Source organism: Sinocyclocheilus grahami, unplaced genomic scaffold (assembly GCF_001515645.1).
Source record: "Sinocyclocheilus grahami isolate Dianchi unplaced genomic scaffold, SAMN03320097.WGS_v1.1 scaffold40.1, whole genome shotgun sequence".
NCBI classification, from domain to species: Eukaryota; Metazoa; Chordata; class Actinopteri; order Cypriniformes; family Cyprinidae; genus Sinocyclocheilus; species Sinocyclocheilus grahami.
In genome coordinates, this window is record NW_015505219.1 from 1,542,029 (window position 1) to 1,563,256 (window position 21,228).

A 21,228-nucleotide genomic window follows, 5' to 3' on the forward strand; every position below is an offset into this window, starting at 1 on the left:
ACCCCCTACCCCCCCCCCCCCCCCTTCCTCCATCCATCCTTCATTTGTCTTCACCTAGCTATTTCCCACCTCTTGTCCTCTGTTTACACATTCACAATGTAAGAAAAAATACGAGGAAGTCTTATATAAAGGAGTAAATGTGATGTTGATCGTTGTAATTGAAAGAGAGAAAGTTCTCTGCATTAGACGGTAACTTAAGCAAATGAGAACAAGCCACATACTCAGTGTTTTGTTTTATTGATCGACACTCAGTTCATGAATCATGAATATACATCCATGTGACTACATGTATCATAATAAGCTTTGAATTAATCAATTTTCAATTTGTGGCAATTTTCTTTAAAAAGGGGTCATATGATGCTATTTTAAAGATCATTATTCTGTGTATTTGGTGTAACAGAATATGTTGACATGCTTTAATGTTCAAAAAACACATTATTTTTCAAATACTGTACATTATTGTAGGTAATCTATGCCCCGCCTCTCTCTTTCAACAAAGCCCCCTCCTTTGACAAGCGCAGTCTGCTCTGATTGGCCAGCTGACCCAGTGTACTGTGATTGGCCAAACACCACAAGCACGCGTCGGAAATATAACGCCCCATTCCATAATCGCGAGCTTCAGCTTTCAAAGTAAATATCAAGACAGTTAATAATGTCATTAGTTTTACCATCAGTTCAAGCCTGAAAGGGCAACAGAGTCGCGTGAATTTGAGACTTTAGTCTTTGCAACTTTACAGATCTTCTTTATGCACCAAGAGCTTGTAACACTCCAAAGAGAAAGGAAAACTTGAAATCGTATCATATGACCCCTTTAAAATCTATAAAATATACATGTAATGAACTTTGTTGTGTCACTAAATGTTACCAGTCATGTTTTCATGCTTATCTAATGATACAAAACATTAATGTATATAAACATACTCTGAAAACCTGGACTTACCTGAAAGAAGACCTTTTAGGTAAATAGATATGTTTGATCCCAAAGGTTAGTTATATGTACTGGCGCTGGTCACATTAAACTTTTAGAGGCATGATAGTTCAGCACCCTGAACTAAATGATTTATCTGCTGTAATTGATGACTTAGACACAAACATCGCTATACTGAAAATCAGTCAAGCTCAAAATTTAAACGTCTATAATATATTATGTAAGTTATGCAATTATCTATCAGACACATTTATATATGTAAGTATATAAGTCTATATAACTGTAGTTAATTTCGTAATCCACTTTTTTAGAATTATTAATATAATGGCACATAAGCCATAAGATGAAATAGGGTCAGGTGCCTGAGAACTGATAATGTTACAGGCCAAACAAGGTTACATGGAATAAACAAAAAGCTACTTACAACCCAAGGGTCTTTAGAGGTGCTGATAGGTGCTCAGGCGTGTGTATGTGTGTGTGTGTGTGTGCTGAGTGAGCATCTGACTACAAGTGGTCCTGTCACAGCTGATACTGCTGCACAGGTGTTAATTCATCATTAAGCAAACGGTGTCAATACACATATGCCAGCAAAGGCTTGGGACTGAAAACACACACACACACGGACACACAGACACACACAAATGGCCAAAGGACACTATCAAACACACAAAATGTGTACACATAAAAATATGTATTCATGCTAGGGCACAGGCTGTACCCAGAGTACCATGATCTTTAGCTTTTATTCCATGTCTGAAAGTTAAAGGATGACTAAAATAAAAATTTTGTAATTATTTCCATATTTTTATTGAAAGGTTATACAAAAACAATTCTCCAGTAGTGTAAAATTTCACTTTTTTAAATGGACAAATCTGATGTGTATACAACATTGAAATTTTAGTAAATTTGATGGCCTGCATTCATCAGTTATGCCTTGTTTTAAGCACTAATCAAGCATATTTTGTTCCCAGTAAAAACAATGAAATCATATATGAAAACACAGGAGCCTTGAAATAAAACCCTGTTTACATGGAAAGCAAAAAAAACGTATGCAACAAAAAGTTACTTGATTTAGCACTTGTACATGGCCACAGGTCAGACATTGTTTTATAATTTCATAAATGCGAGTACATTGCAATATCAGAGACTTTAAGTGTGTTTTCAGATCATTGCAGATTTTTGATTGCATTGAAGACCTTGGCTAGTTGTTACAACAGGAAGTCACAAGGGCTAAAGAGTTGTGTTTTGATATGTATGTTAAGCTATGGTAATTTTTACATAATTTATTAATACAGTGTGTTTTGGCCAAAACAATAGTTTGATATTTTTTTGATAAAGCAAGCCACGTTGAAAACAGTTTAGTAAGTAAAAAATGTGACAACTAGCCCCAGTCTCTCTTATTTACCATGATTACTGGTGCAAGACTCCAGCATTACAAATGATTGTCAGTGTCATCAACCCAAGTGTCATCAATGCTTTTGGGCTTCTTATTGTTCACTGGCTGGAGTGCTCTGTGCTTTCTGCTCACTCAGTGAGTTGGCCAGGTAGCCCACCAGCGTCAGGTACTCCTGGAAACTGACTTTCCCGTCCTGGTTGTCATCCAGGCCTTTCATCATGTCCTTCACTGCTGAAGAACTGTCAGTGTCCTGAGAGAGACCGAGAGAGTGTGAAATACTCAACTATTTAGCATTTGCCAAATCAAGCTTAGTTCTTGGAATATAGACAACCAATGAAGTGCAGTCTTGACATTTTTTTGTTCCGACATGCTATACTTCATCTAAAACTACTTTAAAATTAATTTAGCTAATTCTTTTATAATTATCATGAATGCAGCACTTATGACCTCATATTAATTGAGAGATTATGAAATATTTGTACTTTTAATTTTAATTTAATTGTCACATGACAGGACCCCCTAAAATAAACTAATGAAGGCAAAAGGGGATTAAACAATGATTTAACAAACATATTCACTTCTACATGTATACACTGAACCTAAAATCTTTATCTTGTAATCCACGGACATGTTATGTGCCAACTAAATGGAGTAAAATTAGAGATTTGTTAAAAACATCCGGATATATGTAGGAACTCTGCTTACGCTCAAGATGCTTCCCAGCTGACTCTGGACTAACTTTTGGAAGCTCTTCCCACCCAGGCTCTCTTTTCCTCGTGCTGAAGACAGGAACTGCATAACAACTGTTTTAATGGCACCCTCCATATTTGTAACTGTACAGAGAGAAGAACATCACTTATATACAACACTTACTGATTTAGTTTTCATTCTGTCACAATATGTGTACTTTCTCATGCACTAAAAAAAGTGTAGGATTTCACTCAGAAATCACTAGTAAATTTCACAAATAATTACAAAGAAACAGCAAGTAACACTTTACTCAATTAGTAATTTTATTTTATTTATTTTTTTTACAGTGTGGGGTAATTTCTATGATGTACTTGAAAATATTTTGATTTAGCTTTGTTAAACATAGCCTATAAAACTTAAAGTACTACTTATATAATATAATATAAAGGATGGGGCCTATTCCAGTCTATCAGGCTGAAGACAGGAATACACCTCGAACGGATGGCCAGTTTATCACAAATAATATAACATAGTAAAAATATATTTACTTACATATGATATCATTTAAAAAATAAAAATAATGTGTGTTTTTCATAAAACTTTCCCTACACTTCTCTGCCATAAAAGTCCTCTGAAGATCTTCTCATTAACATTAGTACAAATTATGGCTTTTACTTTCATTTAGATTCATATAGGTTCATAGGAATTCATTTTTGGTATCGATGAAGGGGTATTTGAGACTTACTGAAGGGGTTATGGTGGTATCTGAGATAGAAAAAAAAGATTGTAAAACACTGTAATATCTATTTTAAGGACAGAGTCATAATGTTAGTAAGTGAAATTTTAGCAGCTGGGATAACTATAAAAGGAAGGGCAGCCACTGGAAAATGAGTGACCTGAGGAGAGGGATGATGCTAGAATAATTAAAGAGCATGAAGAAGGGAGGCGGGAGAGAGGAGCAGAGGAGGAGTGTGTGGAGCTGTAGAGTGTATACCACAAGACAATGGAACCTGTGATCTTTAACGGACATTCGATCCACTCAGGCCAGAGGCTCACATTACCGCTGGGGTTGCCTGCTACATGTCTGTTACACTCTCTCTCTCATCCAACAACATACATACACAAAAGCCCGTACACACTCTTTGAAGGATGCCCACTCACACAGGCCTTTCCTCTTGGATGAATACCCCTTTTTACCTTCCCTACCAACACACAAAGTAAAGCAATAAAGTGTAGCCTACTGCATTTCATATTCTTGTACTGTAGATCCTATCTCATATTTGACACTAACAAATAATTAATGATCTAATTTGGGTTTCCTTCCAGTGACATTTAACAAGCTTATCCATAACAAACACAAGGTACAGTATAAAACACCAATGAAGGCCACAATTCCACAAAATACAAATACACTGAAAAAAAAGTTTTATGGTTTACTTTAAAACTTTTTTCACTCATATTTTGCAGGTAAATTTCACAAATAATTACAAGCCAAGTGCATGTAATACATTGAATTAAAATGTTAAAAGAGAAATTGTATTTTCTGGTACATGTGCTCCAATCTTTGTTTTATTTACAGATTTTAAAAAAAATCAAATGAAATCAAAAAATAAAAATGAATCATTTTAAATCCTACACGTAAATTTACACATTACAACATTATAATGTAGATTACGAGAAAAAAATTCATTTTGAGACTTGCTAAAGATTATATTTAGCAATATTATTAAATTATTAGTGTTTTAAATGACTACCTTAGTAAGCATTTGCCTATATGATGGCAAAGATTATCTAAATATAAAAATGGAGAAAATCACAATGCACAACTACATATATCCAAAAAAGCAAAAACAAAACAAAAACAAAAAACTCTTGGATGATAAGCAATATTAGCAATAAGCAATATTGATAAGCAATATAAAATAATATAGGATGATAAGCAATATGTTTCCAATATATTGTCTATCCCTAGTTATTTCTGTGCATACTACAAAAAACTAAAGTTTGGGGCAGAAAAACAGATTTTGCTGCCTGTCTGAACAAGGCCTGCTTTTTCCCTTGGGATGAGCTGCAACACTCACATACATGCACACAATTAATGTGATTTTAATGTGCGTGTGACGTATGGGTAATTCTATAGGCCACCTCTTTCAGGTAAATCTTCCATCTGACAGACGTCACACCTGAATACTTACACTACACCACTGCTCTACCGTCCTCCCAATTACTGATGGACCTCTATTAGCCTAATTAGAGAGAGAGAGAGAGAGAGAAGCCTGAGCAGGGCTTGGGCGAAAATTATTAAAAGACCTGCTGGAATTTACTGATAATCATGGTTATTAATCCTCTCTCTTATGAGCAATGTGGTATTGCATTACTGTAGCTGTGGCTGTGGAAAAACTATTATTTTTTATTTCTTTTTATTATTATTAATTTTTTTTTATTAAGTCATGTGTTTGGCTGTGAGAGGCTTGTGTTTGCCGCAGAGAGAAGTGTCTGTCTTAAAAATGTTGTCATTGTTCTAAATGAGATGCACTCATTAGGTGACATCCAAGCTCATACTTAGTCAGACTAAGGCAGAAGCATCAGACAGGCTGATTGATAGGTGCTCCTAGTGATTAGTCCCAAGGGACCCAAACAAACTGTCTTGTAATGAGATGCTTTGAAATTCAGAAGTCAACAAACCCATGAACCTTTGCAATGCATGCCACCTGCCAAATGGAAACGAGCACTAAAAGCAGGCTGGAAAGCAAGTAATGCCACAAAATTCTAAACGCAATGGCTACTGTATTGGCTACTGTACTCTACTGATAAGTACTGGAGAGCAACTAACTAAAAGTAGCAACAATACTAGCTAACTTTGATACTTTTCTTTCAGCCGATGATTTTATAGGTCTAATAGGTGTAGTGCAGTTTTTCCAGTAATTTTTTTACTTTACCCAAAGAGTAGCAGTGTAACGAGAATAAACTCTGAACTGGAGGAATAAACAAACACGCTCACCTAAACAGCCCTCTCAACCATATATCACTGGAAAGTCTGATTTATTATTGTGAATTGATTTGTCTTAAACAGTCCTCTCTCTTCTTTGTATAGTGCTGAAAAGTGGAATTAATTTTAGTGAATTAGTTCATCCTAAGTAATCCCATCTCATATGTAGTGTTGGAAAGTCTGAATCATTATTATAAATTGATTTGTCCCAAATGGTCTTCTCTCCAAATAATAACAGAAAACTTTTTATGCATTTTATGCATGTTTCTTTACTCAACAATGGCATTTGGGGGCCTGAAAATGCAAACTTGAAAACGAGTTTCAAAGTGTACATTTTTGAGAACGATACCATTATCGTCTCTGTGTGAACTACAAAAACACGAATTTGTGAAAACGGTGTTAAGTTTATGCATATTACATGTTCAGTCTAGAGGTATGTGCACATGTGTGACTTCACCAACTACTGGCCTGGCATGAATAATACAGCGTTTTTAGTCATTTTGGTGGATCTGTGTGAACAACTATCGTTTTGACAACATTTTTGCCTTTATGTGATAACTTTTCAAAAACGCAAAGGAAAAATCTTTCTGTCTAGTTGTCATGTAAACTTACCCTTTGTGTACTAACATTTGTGGTATTAGAAAGTCCAATTAATCTATTGAATCAGTTCATTCAGATGGTTAATGTAAATGTACAGATTTTCAAGTTTAATACTGTTAATTGTACCTAATTGATTGTTCATTCATTCAAAATCACTCATTGTGTTTGTGCCATATTTTGTGAAGTACAGTACCCATACAGTGGGTATGGAAAAGAATCACCCCTTATCAAATTTTGTTGCTTTACAGTCTGAAATGAAGAGAGATACAGTTTTTGTTTTATCCAGCTGTACTCAGTGCAACTTATAACATCCAAGAGAACGATATAACACCAACATGAAAAAAAAACAGAATCACTGAGTTGGAAAAAGGATCACCCCCCTCCTAAAAATAACTTTTAAACTCAATCAGGTGTAGCTAATCACCTTCTCAATGGCACACAAAGCCATTTGACTTTCAGCTGTGGTCATTTTGATTAGCTCAGCATGAAAAGAGCTTTCCAGGAGCATTTCAGTCCTTGGTAGTGCAACTGAAGCAAACAATCAACTATGGGTGGCAAGGCACTCTCAAACGATCTCCAGGATAAAGTTGTGGACAGGCACAAGTCAGGAGATGGATAGAAAAAAAATTCAAAGACTTTATTAATGCCTAAAAGCACGGTGAAGTCTATCATTAAGAAGTGGAAGGTATTTGTTACAACAGAGACCCTCCCTGGATCAGGACGTCGCTCCAAACTGGATGAAAGAGTCAGGAGGAAACTGGTCAGAGAGGCGACCAAGAGGCCTACAGCAACTCTGAAGCAGCTGCAGGAATTTATGACAAAGAGTGGTCATTGTGTGCAACACATGTGATAACAATATCACAAATTCTCCACAAGTGCGGCTTGTATGGGAGACTTGCAAGAAAAAAAAACACTCCTCAAGAAAGGCCACATGCAGTCACGACTGAGCTTTGCCAAGACGCACCTTGAAGATTCTGAGTCAGATGAGACTACAATTGAGTTATTTGGCCTCAACACCAAACGACATATGTCTGGCGGAAATCCAATACAGCTCATCATCAAATAACAGCATTCCTAGCATGGAGGTGGTAATATCCTGTTATTTCTCTGCAGCAGGGACTGGAGCACTGGTCAGGATAGAAAGAAAACCAGATGGGGCAAAATACCGTCAAAATCTTGAGGAAAATCTACTGCCCTCTGCCAGAAAGTTGTCAATGGGAAGAAGGCTTGCCTTCCAGCATGACATATGACCCAAAGCACACAGCAAAACTAAGCACACAGTGGTTGAAAGAGACAAAGGTGAATGTCCTTGCATGGCCTAGCCAGAGCCCAGACTTAAACCCCATTGAAAATCTGTGGAATGACTTGAAGACTGCAGTCCACAAATCAAATTAAACTGAACTTGAGCAGTTCTACAAAGATGAGTGGGCCAATATTGCAAAGTCTAGATGTGCAAAGTTAGTAGAGACAGAGACATATCCCAACAGACTTAAGGGTGTAACTGAAGCAAAAGGTGATTCAACAAAATACTGACTCAAGGGGGTGACCCTTTTTCCAACTCAGTGATTCTATTTTTTGTTTTTTTTTCTGACATGATGGTGTTATATCTTTCACTTGGATGTTATACGTTGCACTGAGTAAATACAGCTGGATAAAACAAAAACTGTGCCCGTCTTCATTTCAGGATGCAAAGCCACCAAATGTGATTATTTTTAAGGGGGCTGATTCTTTACTATACCCACTGTATGTAATCTTTGGAGCCTACTTCAGTAATTTGAAGTAGCTACACTGCAGTCTACTGTTTTGAAAATGTACTGCAAAGCATTAACGTGGCAAATTGTTTTATAAATTATTATTTTTTTATTTTTAAAAATATATTTCCCTCTTAACTGTTTGCAGTTCAAAACTGTTACATTTTTAAAACAGTAGCTTGACTGTAGTGTCCTTCAAATTATTAAGCTTTTAGCTTGGCAAGCTACACTTTCAAAGTATCTTCCCCAGTAAGAAAGTGCTCAGTGGTGGCTGTGAATAAAACCTACAGTGTCTCCCTTAAACAAGGTCAACTGGATGATTTTTCTGATCAATGGGGAAATAAAAATGTAGCAATTTCTACTCTTTTTAGTGTGCTCTCCTCACAGTTTCTTCAATGAACTGCATTCCATTTTTGCTCCTCTAGATGTCCCTCCAGGCTACTTGTGGTTTGCCCTTGTTTCCTGATGTTACTGAAAAAAACTTGTAACTATCAGTGGATGAAAATGTAAAGAATGAAGATGAGAAAGTGACTCAATGAATAAGGCTTTGTTCACATTTCTCATGTTCAGCTCTCAAACACTAGACTGTTGCACTTGTGCGGACAGGTGGTTCATGGCTCTTATGTATTTAAGATGTTCTTGTTCCCACAAGATCATAGTTACAGCTCTCACAGTTAACTCATTGCCCTACCATGACTGAATGATCTGATTCCTAAAATAACTGAGCGGACACATCATAGGTATTTCATTTAATAGATATTCTTTTACATTTTTTTTAAATAAATATATACATAGGTAGGTGTCATTACTCATTTTGGAGAATTTATACATTGTAATATTAATATGTAATATCAATAATCTTCTTTTTCTATACAATGAAGTGAATGATTACAGAGTCACATTTGGAACAACATGAGGGTGAGTAAATGATGACGCAATTTAATTTTGGGAGTGGACTGTCCCTTTAAGAATAGTTTCAGTATTTTTTTATTTAGTGGCGGTGTTCATTCTTCCAGTGTATGTATGTAATCGTGGAACAAGAAGCTTGTTCTCTGTCTCTCCATGAAGTGTGAGTCATTTCCTCAGCTTGAACCAGGCTGTCAGCACTTGAAGGCAACGGTGAACAAGTAGTCTCGAGCTCTCTAGGTTATCAGACAGCTCCCAATATTGCTGTCTTATCGCTCTATTCATAATTAACGCCGTTCTGGTGGCCGTGTCGCCGCTGACACATTGAGGTCGTGCTTCGTCCGGTTAAGGATCGAGTGCATTTCCCCCAAACTCCCGTAAGGTCGACTGCAGGGCTTATCACAGCAGACGGCGCATATTAAGCAGCGAATCCATTCACCTCAAGCGGAGGATTTGCGGCAGACGAAGCGCGTGTACGCTCTGAGAAGACGCTCTGAATTAATAAATACCAGGTTTCTTATTTCTTCTTTGGTGAAAAGGGAGAAGGGCTTGCGTTACCTCTATAGGGAATCGGATCGGCTACTTGAAGTCACCGGACAAGCCTAAACTCGCGCGTAAGGACTGAAATATTGACGCAGAGTAGGGAGGATTAAACGGAAAGTGGCCCATTTGCATTGGCCACGAAAGCTTATTTATAGAACCCTGTTAACTTGATGCCAAAGTTCCACAGTTCAAGCTGATTTCAAATGGTCTCCAAATGGCACTCTAAAACCAGCTAACAGACCATTTTGACCAGCTGAAAAAGCACTCTAAACTTCCTTAAAACTAGCAAACAGGACAGGTTGAGACTGAGAAACCAACTAAAACTAGAAAACGCCCTTTTTTCAGCAGGGGTATCAAAACAAAATAAGTTAAATAAATGAAGAATATCCTAAACACAGAAACCCCTAGTTCAAATTGTTGTGTTAATAGGCTACCCAGAAGAAAACATCTTATTTTATTCTAAACCGATAAAATCTCATCAAATAAGCAATAGAGTTTGTCCTTCAAACCTCTTAGGATCAAATTGGAATGCTTACCTAGTTTTGTAACGAAACCTTTCTTCTGCTGATTCTTGCCTCTTCTAACTTAAGCCAGTACAATGCCTATAAAAATGCCTCTTCTGCGAATTCCAGTCTTCCCAAGTAGCTTTTTTCCCCCATCAAATCACTGGGCGTATACCCAGAACTTTATGGGTGGGGAAAACAGGATATATTACTCAAGAGGGGTGTTGTGTGGACATAACTCCCCTGAAAGTGTGTTGTCATAACCACGCTGGAAAATGAGGTGAGAGGTGAGAAGAGGTTTAGGAAGTGAATAACATCACTTTTTTTTTCTCTAACAATCTACAGCCATTTTCTGCTATCTGATTTACTGCAGTGGGTTCTGTGCCAACTGCATGGCCCGTGTCTGAATGACCTGTGAGTGAGTGTGTCTATCACAAGTAGGAGCATGTATTTGATTGTTGCACAAAGGCTTAGTGAGACTCATGGTGAGATCATCATCCAGCCACACCTTGAGGGCTTAGTCAGATACATTTGTCCAAGTTTCCAGCCAACATGCTTTGCCACATTCATCAAAATATAAGTTTAAGAAGTCTTCTTTACTATATAGCTTTCTTTCTGCAGTATTAAGATATGTTTGTGCATACGTGAGGGAGGGAGAGAGAAAGAATGCAGCTATGTGAGCGAGAAAGCTGTCTGCTGAGGGGCGCACAGCATACCAGAACACAATTATCAGGAACATGTGCTTTCCAATTACCAAGACAAAACTCTCACAGTCCAGTGATTCTCCTCCACCCTGTTCGCTAAGCCTACAGTCTCTGTGTTTGGTTGATACAATGCAACATTAATGTTTGCCTTTGAGTAGCATTGTTTGCCGTCATAATTACTGCCAGACAATACAACAGGCTTTCTGGCTGCGAGTGTCATTAAAACTTTACTCACAAAGCAAATGTTCAACAGTTTATAAAGTCAAAACTATAAAATAAACATTAAATAGGTCAAATAAAATTATATATATATATATATATATATGTATACAGTATATATACACACACATTGCATTTTAATTTAATGTAAATATTTCTGTTGAGGCCCTCTACTGGCTGAATCTACCAAAATCTTGCTATTTAAAAACATGGGTAGACACTATGGGTATAGTATTTTGGGACGAAATGAGTCTTGACAGGTATAAAATATTCTTTTGGATATAAAATCTAGCACAGTGTATCAGGCAAACACTGTTAAAACCATGATTAGCACACGTTGTCAAACAGGACACACCTACTATCCGAGCCTAAATCCTAATTCTTCCTCTAGTTCCTGTATCGCATTGTACTTGCAAAAATGTAATAATAGTGATAATAATTATACAACATAACCTGAAAGTATATTTCGATGGCAAACTTTTATGTAATCGTATATTTATCTTTTATTAGGCAGTTGTTTAGTTCATATTTTCTCCCAGTTTTCAAGGTAGTAAAGAAGGTTGCTCAACTTCATAGGCGTACGTTCTGACGTTTCTATGCCAGAAAACGTATTGTGCAAGTGCAGATGTGAGAAGCTCTTCTTTAAAGATTGATGGTTTTAGAAATGTATTGCACTCAGCTTTAGTCTCTGATGACACCATGACAGTGATTGATTGACAAAACAAAACAAAAATACTACCCTGCTAGTATTATGTATGCAAATAGGATTTTTTATTTAATTTATTTATTTGTTTTTTTTACAAGCAACATATATTTAACAAAAATTCATTGATTTATGGTAGTTTTGCCGACAGACATTTTTTTTTGGAGGGCTCTGAACAGCTTGAATTAATCTTGTTTGTGTTATCAGCTGCAAGAGTGATCAGTCACATGGCATTTATGACAAAGTGCCAGTTAATCAAAAACAGCTGTTGATGTTGTTTTAATCATGGTTATTGTATATTTAAACTATGTATGAGAGAGAGAGAGAGAACACAAGCCTCTCTGTGTAAGAGCGCCCTCTACTAATTGAATGCAGGTATTGCCAGATTTACATCCAAAACCAAAATTCTTGCAGGGCATCAATTGTAGCTTGTACATACACCAGCATGGTGGTTCATACATCATCATCATCATCATCATTATTACTATTACTGAGAAGTTTTCTTGCTGAGGCATTGCAGTAAAACAGCAAATCAACAGTATTGTAAGCTTGTATCCAAAACTAATTTCAAGAATTTAAACACATTTTGAGAGGTGGTGTAAAAATGGAAGTATAAACAAACATTCATAATGGGAATGGGAACTGTTTTCTATTTTGAAGTTACTTTTAGCACCAACAGTGGGCTGTGTTCCTTTACACTTGAGTGTTTGTGAATTCACATGTTTAACCAGAGGTGTAAAGAGTACCTAAAAACCATACTTGAGTAAAAGTACAGATACCTTACAGTGAAAATTACTCCACTACACGTTACAAGTCACCAATTCCAAAACAACTTGAGTAAAAGTCTTAGAGTATCTGATTTTAACAGTACTTAAGTATTTTACTTATACTAAATATAGGCTCAAAAGTCAGATACATTTGTCCAAGTTTCCAGCCAACATGCTTTGCCACATTCATCAAAATATAAGTTTAAGAAGTCTTCTTTACTATATAGCTTTCTTTCTGCAGTATTAAGATATGTTTGTGCATACGTGAGGGAGGGAGAGAGAAAGAATGCAGCTATGTGAGCGAGAAAGCTGTCTGCTGAGGGGCGCACAGCATACCAGAACACAATTATCAGGAACATGTGCTTTCCAATTACCAAGACAAAACTCTCACAGTCCAGTGATTCTCCTCCACCCTGTTCGCTAAGCCTACAGTCTCTGTGTTTGGTTGATACAATGCAACATTAATGTTTGCCTTTGAGTAGCATTGTTTGCCGTCATAATTACTGCCAGACAATACAACAGGCTTTCTGGCTGCGAGTGTCATTAAAACTTTACTCACAAAGCAAATGTTCAACAGTTTATAAAGTCAAAACTATAAAATAAACATTAAATAGGTCAAATAAAATTATATATATATATATACACACACATTGCATTTTAATTTAATGTAAATATTTCTGTTGAGGCCCTCTACTGGCTGAATGAGGCATTGCAGTAAAACAGCAAATCAACAGTATTGTAAGCTTGTATCCAAAACTAATTTCAAGAATTTAAACACATTTTGAGAGGTGGTGTAAAAATGGAAGTATAAACAAACATTCATAATGGGAATGGGAACTGTTTTCTATTTTGCGATTAGCACACGTTGTCAAACAGGACACACCTACAATCCGAGCCTAAATCCTAATTCTTCCTCTAGTTCCTGTATCGCATTGTACTTGTAAAAATGTAATAATAGTGATAATAATTATACAACATAACCTGTAAGTATATTTCGATGGCAAACTTTTATGTAATCGTATATTTATCTTTTATTAGGCAATTGTTTAGTTCATATTTTCTCCCAGTTTTCAAGGTAGTAAAGAAGGTTGCTCAACTTCATAGGCGTAAGTTCTGACGTTTCTATGCCAGAAAACGTATTGTGCAAGTGCAGATGTGAGAAGCTCTTCTTTAAAGATTGATGGTTTTAGAAATGTATTGCACTCAGCTTTAGTCTCTGATGACACCATGACAGTGATTGATTGACAAAACAAAACAAAAATACTACCCTGCTAGTATTATGTATGCAAATAGGATTTTTTATTTAATTTATTTATTTGTTTTTTTTACAAGCAACATATATTTAACAAAAATTCATTGATTTATGGTAGTTTTGCCGACAGACATTTTTTTTTGGAGGGCTCTGAACAGCTTGAATTAATCTTGTTTGTGTTATCAGCTGCAAGAGTGATCAGTCACATGGCATTTATGACAAAGTGCCAGTTAATCAAAAACAGCTGTTGATGTTGTTTTAATCATGGTTATTGTATATTTAAACTATGTATGAGAGAGAGAGAGAGAACACAAGCCTCTCTGTGTAAGAGCGCCCTCTACTAATTGAATGCAGGTATTGCCAGATTTACATCCAAAACCAAAATTCTTGCAGGGCATCAATTGTAGCTTGTACATACACCAGCATGGTGGTTCATACATCATCATCATCATCATCATTATTACTATTACTGAGAAGTTTTCTTGCTGAGGCATTGCAGTAAAACAGCAAATCAACAGTATTGTAAGCTTGTATCCAAAACTAATTTCAAGAATTTAAACACATTTTGAGAGGTAGTGTAAAAATGGAAGTATAAACAAACATTCATAATGGGAATGGGAACTGTTTTCTATTTTGAAGTTACTTTTAGCACCAACAGTGGGCTGTGTTCCTTTACACTTGAGTGTTTGTGAATTCACATGTTTAACCAGAGGTGTAAAGAGTACCTAAAAACCATACTTGAGTAAAAGTACAGATACCTTACAGTGAAAATTACTCCACTACACGTTACAAGTCACCAATTCCAAAACAACTTGAGTAAAAGTCTTAGAGTATCTGATTTTAACAGTACTTAAGTATTTTACTTATACTAAATATAGGCTCAAATATGCACTAGTCAAAGAGACATGCCAGTGAAAAACTGTAACGTTGTGGAGAAGCTGCGGAAAACAGGCAGAGGCAAGGATGTGCAGGTATTTCATGGAAAACTAGAACAAACAATAAGGCAAAAACCAAAGGGAACAAAGAACAGAATGACTGGCAAACAGACAACCATTACATTCAACAACTCACAAGGAGCTAAAGAACAACTAGGGCTATATATACACACAGGGGGCTAACAAGCTTAACAAGATAAGACACACCTGGGTAGACTAATCAAGGGGAACCAATGAACAAACTGACTACAAACACCACAGGAGACAGGAAGTGACATAAAAGTCCAGGGCAAGGCATAGAGAGCATGAAACACAAACAAGAAAGAGTTGATTTGTGAGCAGAGCAATCGCGTTTATTTTCTAAAACCAAAATAAAACTGAACACCTCAAAATTACAAAACAAAACAAACAAACAAAAAACAATATCTTTCAAAAAGGTCTTCAGTATAATGGATAAATACAATAATGTTAAGTCAAATTAAAAAGCCGAAGCCTTCTAGTAGTGGATGTGCTGGTTTGGGCCTCATTGCCGGCTGCAGTCATGTCCTCATCTCATATATAAAACACCTGTGATTCACAAATACTTGCTAAGGAACTCGCATTCACATAAAGTAGCCTTGTTGACAAGTTTGGGTGAGTAAGGGCAAAACGCAGTACTTGCAGTGACCCAGTTAATCAAAAACAGCTGTTGATGTTGTTTTAATCATGGTTATTGTATATTTAAACTATGTATGAGAGAGAGAGAGAGAACACAAGCCTCTCTGTGTAAGAGCGCCCTCTACTAATTGAATGCAGGTATTGCCAGATTTACATCCAAAACCAAAATTCTTGCAGGGCATCAATTGTAGCTTGTACATACACCAGCATGGTGGTTCATACATCATCATCATCATCATCATTATTACTATTACTGAGAAGTTTTCTTGCTGAGGCATTGCAGTAAAACAGCAAATCAACAGTATTGTAAGCTTGTATCCAAAACTAATTTCAAGAATTTAAACACATTTTGAGAGGTAGTGTAAAAATGGAAGTATAAACAAACATTCATAATGGGAATGGGAACTGTTTTCTATTTTGAAGTTACTTTTAGCACCAACAGTGGGCTGTGTTCCTTTACACTTGAGTGTTTGTGAATTCACATGTTTAACCAGAGGTGTAAAGAGTACCTAAAAACCATACTTGAGTAAAAGTACTGCACTCTGTGTAGCACAATGTAAATTTATGTGCAAATGTTGAAAAAGATTGTGATAAGTATAATTTATTCATTTTATGAATTTAATTATTAAGTTTAATGATTAGGATTAAAATCATACAGAGACAAATTTTAAAAAGCATGAACATATGGAGTCAACAAGTTACTCCATCCTGATAAATGAACAATGATAATAATCATATTTCAGAATGTAACAAGCATTTTTTTTAAAGAAATGGAGTAATAACATTTGTTTTTATCATTGTTCCTTGACAACTGTCCTTCTGTTCAAGCAGAAACACACCAGTTTAGCGAAGCTTCAAGAAGCTTCCTGTAAAACAATTCAGATATTATTTCAACTGTAGTTTAACACCTGTAACATGATTCTTTCTTGAAGTATCAGTTCAGATGTTTGTGATATTCAAGTCATTTTGTATATTTCTAACCACAGCATCATTCAGACTTGTGCCAATAACCTACTCACCGTGACTTCCTCTGCAATGTTCCTCCTTAGACGATCCCAGAAACGCATTCTGTCACCTTCATCCTCTGGCCAGTCCAGATATATATACACAATCTCACCAGTCTGGCCAAACTATGGAAAGGAATGATAAAAGTATTTACACAATTTATAAAATGAGAAAATTAATACAATATTTGATTTAGTAAATTAACAACATCAACCATATCAGAGGATTATATATACATCATAAAAAAATCAGATGACAGCTAGGATAAGTTTACACATATAATACAACATTGTTCAAAAGTTTGAGGTTGCTAAGATTTTTTTTTTAATGTTTTTGAAGTCTCATATGCCAGCAAAGCTGCATTTATTTGATCAAAAATACAGTAAAAACAGCAACAATGTGAAGTATTAATTCAATTAAAATAACTTTTTTAATTTGAATATAATTTCAAATGTAAAGTATTTTTATGATACTTCCTAAACGCATCTATAAATGTGCTGCAATTTCACAGTAAATGCACATTGTTCTTAAGGGGGGCATCGTCCATCTTCCCCTACACTCTAAAAAATGCTGGGTTGTTTCAACCCAACTTTGGGTCAAATATGGAAATAACCCAGCTGTTGGGTTACATTTTTACATTAAATCTTTTAAAAAGTTGGGTTATTCCATATTTGACCCAAAGTTTGGTTGAAACAACCCAGCATTTTTTAGAGTGTAATTACCAATGGAAAGCAGAAAGCTCAAAAGGAGAGATGTGTTCGAGGAAGATGAGGATGAGACAGTGTTCCCGATCTTCCAGCTGCCGGTATGTGGCCACTCGCATCTCCAGACTGCACCAGTCACTACGCAGATACCTGCGGCTGATCAAACAAACAGTGTACTGACTGCTGTAGATACTCTCGGTGATGTTGTCCATGATATCTTTACCAACCTAAAAGATGTTTCACAAGAAATTATTTTGCAGTGAGACTACATCTTGATGGATAACATAACCGATACTACTTATAAAAAGCTGTTACATCAATAACTCAACTACTGATGCTGTTTTTTGTATTTAAATTCAGAAGATCAAACAGAACTTGACTTTTATAAACCTCACCTCAAAGTCTCTGTTGTGCAGACATAGCCTAAGTCTCGGGTTCCCTTGTTCCTCCTGTCGAGGATTCATCTCCCCCAGGACCCAGGCCTCATCTTGGCTACAGAAAGACAGAAAAGCATCATACTGCATCTCCTCTATCTCCCCATCAGCCCCCTCGACTCGTCTCCTCCTCCTGTGCCAATGCCTACCAAACCTCCTCTCCAGCCATCCTCTCAGGCGGAAGAAGAGGACCACGGAAGGCCAGCGAGCAAAGCGGTATCCTACAGCTGCCGACAGCTGAAGACAAACGCTGCCGCCTGTAGCTACATAGCAAACGTACTGCGCGTCAGTCTGACACAGCTTCTCCATGGTCGCCAAGAAGTTGAGTACCTGATAGTGCCAGACACATTTCTGCTTCTGCAAGTAGATAACCTTGACTCTTTCCGTGCTCTCTGCCCAGTCAAGAATCCAGACGTTTTTACAAATCCACTCTGTCAAGAACAAACGCTGTTAGTGCTGGCAAAACTTCAAACACACCATCAGTCAGGACAAGAGGACTGTCACAGCTGCAGAAACGTCAGGTCTTTAAACATACTCTCGGTCAGGAAGCTCAGATGGCAGTTTACCAGCACTAGAGTCTGGAGTTTTGTTAGGTTCCAAAAGATGCTTCCGGCATCTGTATAGTTCGAAAAGCTCAGGTTGATGAGCTTTGGATGCTTGAGATGGTGCAGAGTACTGATTTTAGTGTTACTGAGAGGTGCTCTTTCAGCTCCTCCTGAGATTTCAAAAGACTCCAGGTTTGGGAAATAAGGTGCCATGAAGTCATTCTTGCATATGAAAAGGGTGCAAATCATTTTCAGCTCTTGAACTGCTGTAAAAACATTATTATTACAGTCTGCAAAATCCAGTCTGTCTCCATTTAGCTCCAGAACAAACATTCCCTCAGGCTGTGATGTACGTCCCAGGTAAAAAGTAGTTCCATAATGTGCATCAATACTTAGTCGCTGTATTTTCGGTGGAAATCCATAAAAAATCCTATTTAGGTGCAACACATAAAAATACCCCAGTCTACCCAGTGACAGTTCACGAAGCTCCCGCTGGTCCCGAAATGTTCCGTCCTCAATAGTCTCAATGATGTTATTATCAATAAGCAGGACCTCCAAAGCCTTAAGGGATCTGAAATCCTTCGCAGTAAGCTGTGAGATCTTGTTTGAGTTGAGTTTGAGAATTTTGAGGCGATGCAAACCACGAAATGCGTACAGCTGTATGGTTTTGATGGTATTAGAACTGAGGAAGAGCTGCTCGAGACGAGGCATACAAGCAAACTGGTCTCTGCCAACTTCTGAAATTGAGTTTCCGGTGATGTCCAGCAAGGTTAAGAACCAGATAGTCCCATTCACAGCAACACAGAATGGAGCATCTGTCAACTTCATAGGCCATTTGCAGTCCTTGAAAACCTGTGTTACCTGTCCAGAAACTAAAGTCCAGCTGGCCTACTTCTGATCTGCTGGTGAATAACTTTGTCAAAGTTGTCCCACACTCCTTTAGGTCCTCTGTAGTCTGTAAGTCTGTCTGTTGATGTAAAAATTAGGCTGAGGGCCTGAAGATTAAGGTTGGTGACGAGATGTCACAAATCTTTGAAGTTTGTTGAATATTTTCTTATTACAGTTCCTGTCAAACTCAACTCCTTGACTTTTCCAACCCCAGACTCCCAAATACTATCAAGTGACTCTCCTTTGAACTCCAAAGAAAGGCTGGAGAGGTTCTGAAACACAACTAGAGAGCTTGCTTGAATGATTTTGATACTGTTTCCTATTAGATAAAGGTTTTGAATCCCAGAGAGGACAGTCACAGGACAAGTCTTCGATCCCCCTGGACATCCTTTGGTCTCAATTGTTGAAATCCCACTGTCTATCACACTCAGGTTCTTCAGATGGGACATTGCATTGGGAAGATAACAGAAAATATCACTAAGGTCCTGTGCACAAGTTCTGGTAATCTCTAGTCTGATTACGCTAACCAACGGATCAAATATAGTGCTGGATACATTGACTAACTTCAGATCTCTCAGTGTCAACTCCTCCAAATTAGTCAAACCAGCAAATGCGAGACACTCCATGGTGACGGACCAACAAATTGCATCACTAAAAAGCACCGACAAATACTTCAGATTGGGGAGCCCTGAAAATACACCATATTGAACACTCTCCAGTCTTTCCCCATCTATTTGAAGGACCTCCAAAGAAGGTAAGTGTGAAAAGGCATCAGCAGGAATGCTTGAAATATCACCGAAGATACAAAGGGATCAAACTTAAAGGCCTACCACTGACAGATCAGTGCGCAGGGCTGTAATATTGCAGTCTGCGTATGGACCCCTTCCTGGATAATGGTAGCAGTGTGGAGTCTTGGGCATGTCTCTGAGGAGATGCTCCTCGATGGTTGTGCAGCGTTTACTTATATAAGTAAAAATGCCATTGCTGATACTTAAACCCAGTGCAAACCTCCACCAGAAGCACAAGCAATTGGGGTCATACAGACCCATTGTAGAGGTACTCTAGACAAATCTACTCCTATGCCTTCACTCTGCAAGTTTTTAATTCGCATTTAACCTCACACTGCACTTGTTCAGACTCTCACTTCCTGTTTAACTGTGAAACAGCACAGCACTATCTCAAGTCCTGCCTCTTTGCTGTGTGATTGTTTTCTCACTGAACCACCAGTTTGTCTTAATGATTCTTAAATAGGACATTTTTTACTGTTACATCAAACTGACTGAAGGAGAATAGGTAAAATGCTAGGGGTGTAAATCGGATGGTTCGTCACGATACGATACCAATTCTGATACCCAGCGATACGATATTTGCCGATACCTCAAAACATTCTACGATACGATTACGATTCGATTCAGGATATATCGATTGATATATCGATATTATATTATATATCTATTTTAAACAACCATCTACATTTTTATTAACTCGCAAATGCAACCAAAATATATAACATTAACATTTATCTGAAATGTTCACATCCTGTACCTCAGTTGGGACATTCACAACAAAAAATAGGCCTACACATTTTTTTTTTTTTAAATAATAAAGAAAACGAACAATTGGAAAAACAATTCTGGCTGCTAATATGGGCTCAGTGCTAAAAATCTTTTAGATAAACAAATTACAAGCAATAGCAGAAAATAAATACAGTACAACAAAGACACAAGTTCAATAAACGGTGCTTTTCAGGTTTTTCAGCTGAGTCTAAAATAAATGTTCAGGTACGCTACAGAAATGTAATAATCAAATGTAAAATAACTGCATATTCGTCACTATATACATTAAATATAGATTAATCATTTTTGATGTTACAAAGGTTATTTAGTCAGGAGCAGTGAGCACTTTTTTTCTTTGACAGCATTAGATTTATAATTAGTTTGCTTTCACTTTAAGAACCAAGCACGGATTCAATATAGGCTACTGCTATGCCTTTTATTTCTCAACGGTTTATGTTAAGACATATGCCAAACCAACTGTGTTTACTAGGATATTCGCACACAAAACTTCTCACACAGCGCTCGACTGTCCCGCAAACAATCCCGAGCGTCT

General features: G+C 37.0%; 1 protein-coding gene and 1 pseudogene across 1 annotated transcript; both read right to left on the reverse strand.

Annotated features, from left to right (window-relative positions):
- Positions 1-1,711: 1,711 nt before the first annotated feature.
- On the reverse strand, positions 1,712-10,483 carry LOC107582067 (protein S100-A16-like). Its single transcript, XM_016267788.1, has 3 exons — positions 10,340-10,483; positions 3,030-3,157; positions 1,712-2,574 (listed from the first exon to the last, which is right to left on the reverse strand). Exons 2-3 carry the CDS (start codon positions 3,147-3,149, stop codon positions 2,416-2,418), a joined length of 279 nt encoding a protein of 92 aa, XP_016123274.1. The 5' UTR covers positions 3,150-3,157; positions 10,340-10,483; the 3' UTR covers positions 1,712-2,415.
- A 5,914-nt stretch (positions 10,484-16,397) lies between these two features.
- On the reverse strand, positions 16,398-20,168 carry LOC107582128 (toll-like receptor 13; annotated as a pseudogene).
- Positions 20,169-21,228: the final 1,060 nt, after the last annotated feature.

Excerpts from the sequence above, each read along its gene's own strand:
- LOC107582067 (XM_016267788.1), bottom strand. The coding sequence starts at position 3,149 with ATGGAGGGTGCCATTAAAACAGTTGTTATGCAGTTCCTGTCTTCAGCA. Across the intron at positions 2,575-3,029 it reads AGCTGGGAAGCATCTTGAGC|GACACTGACAGTTCTTCAGC; the intron begins GTAAGCAGAGTT and ends GGTCTCTCTCAG.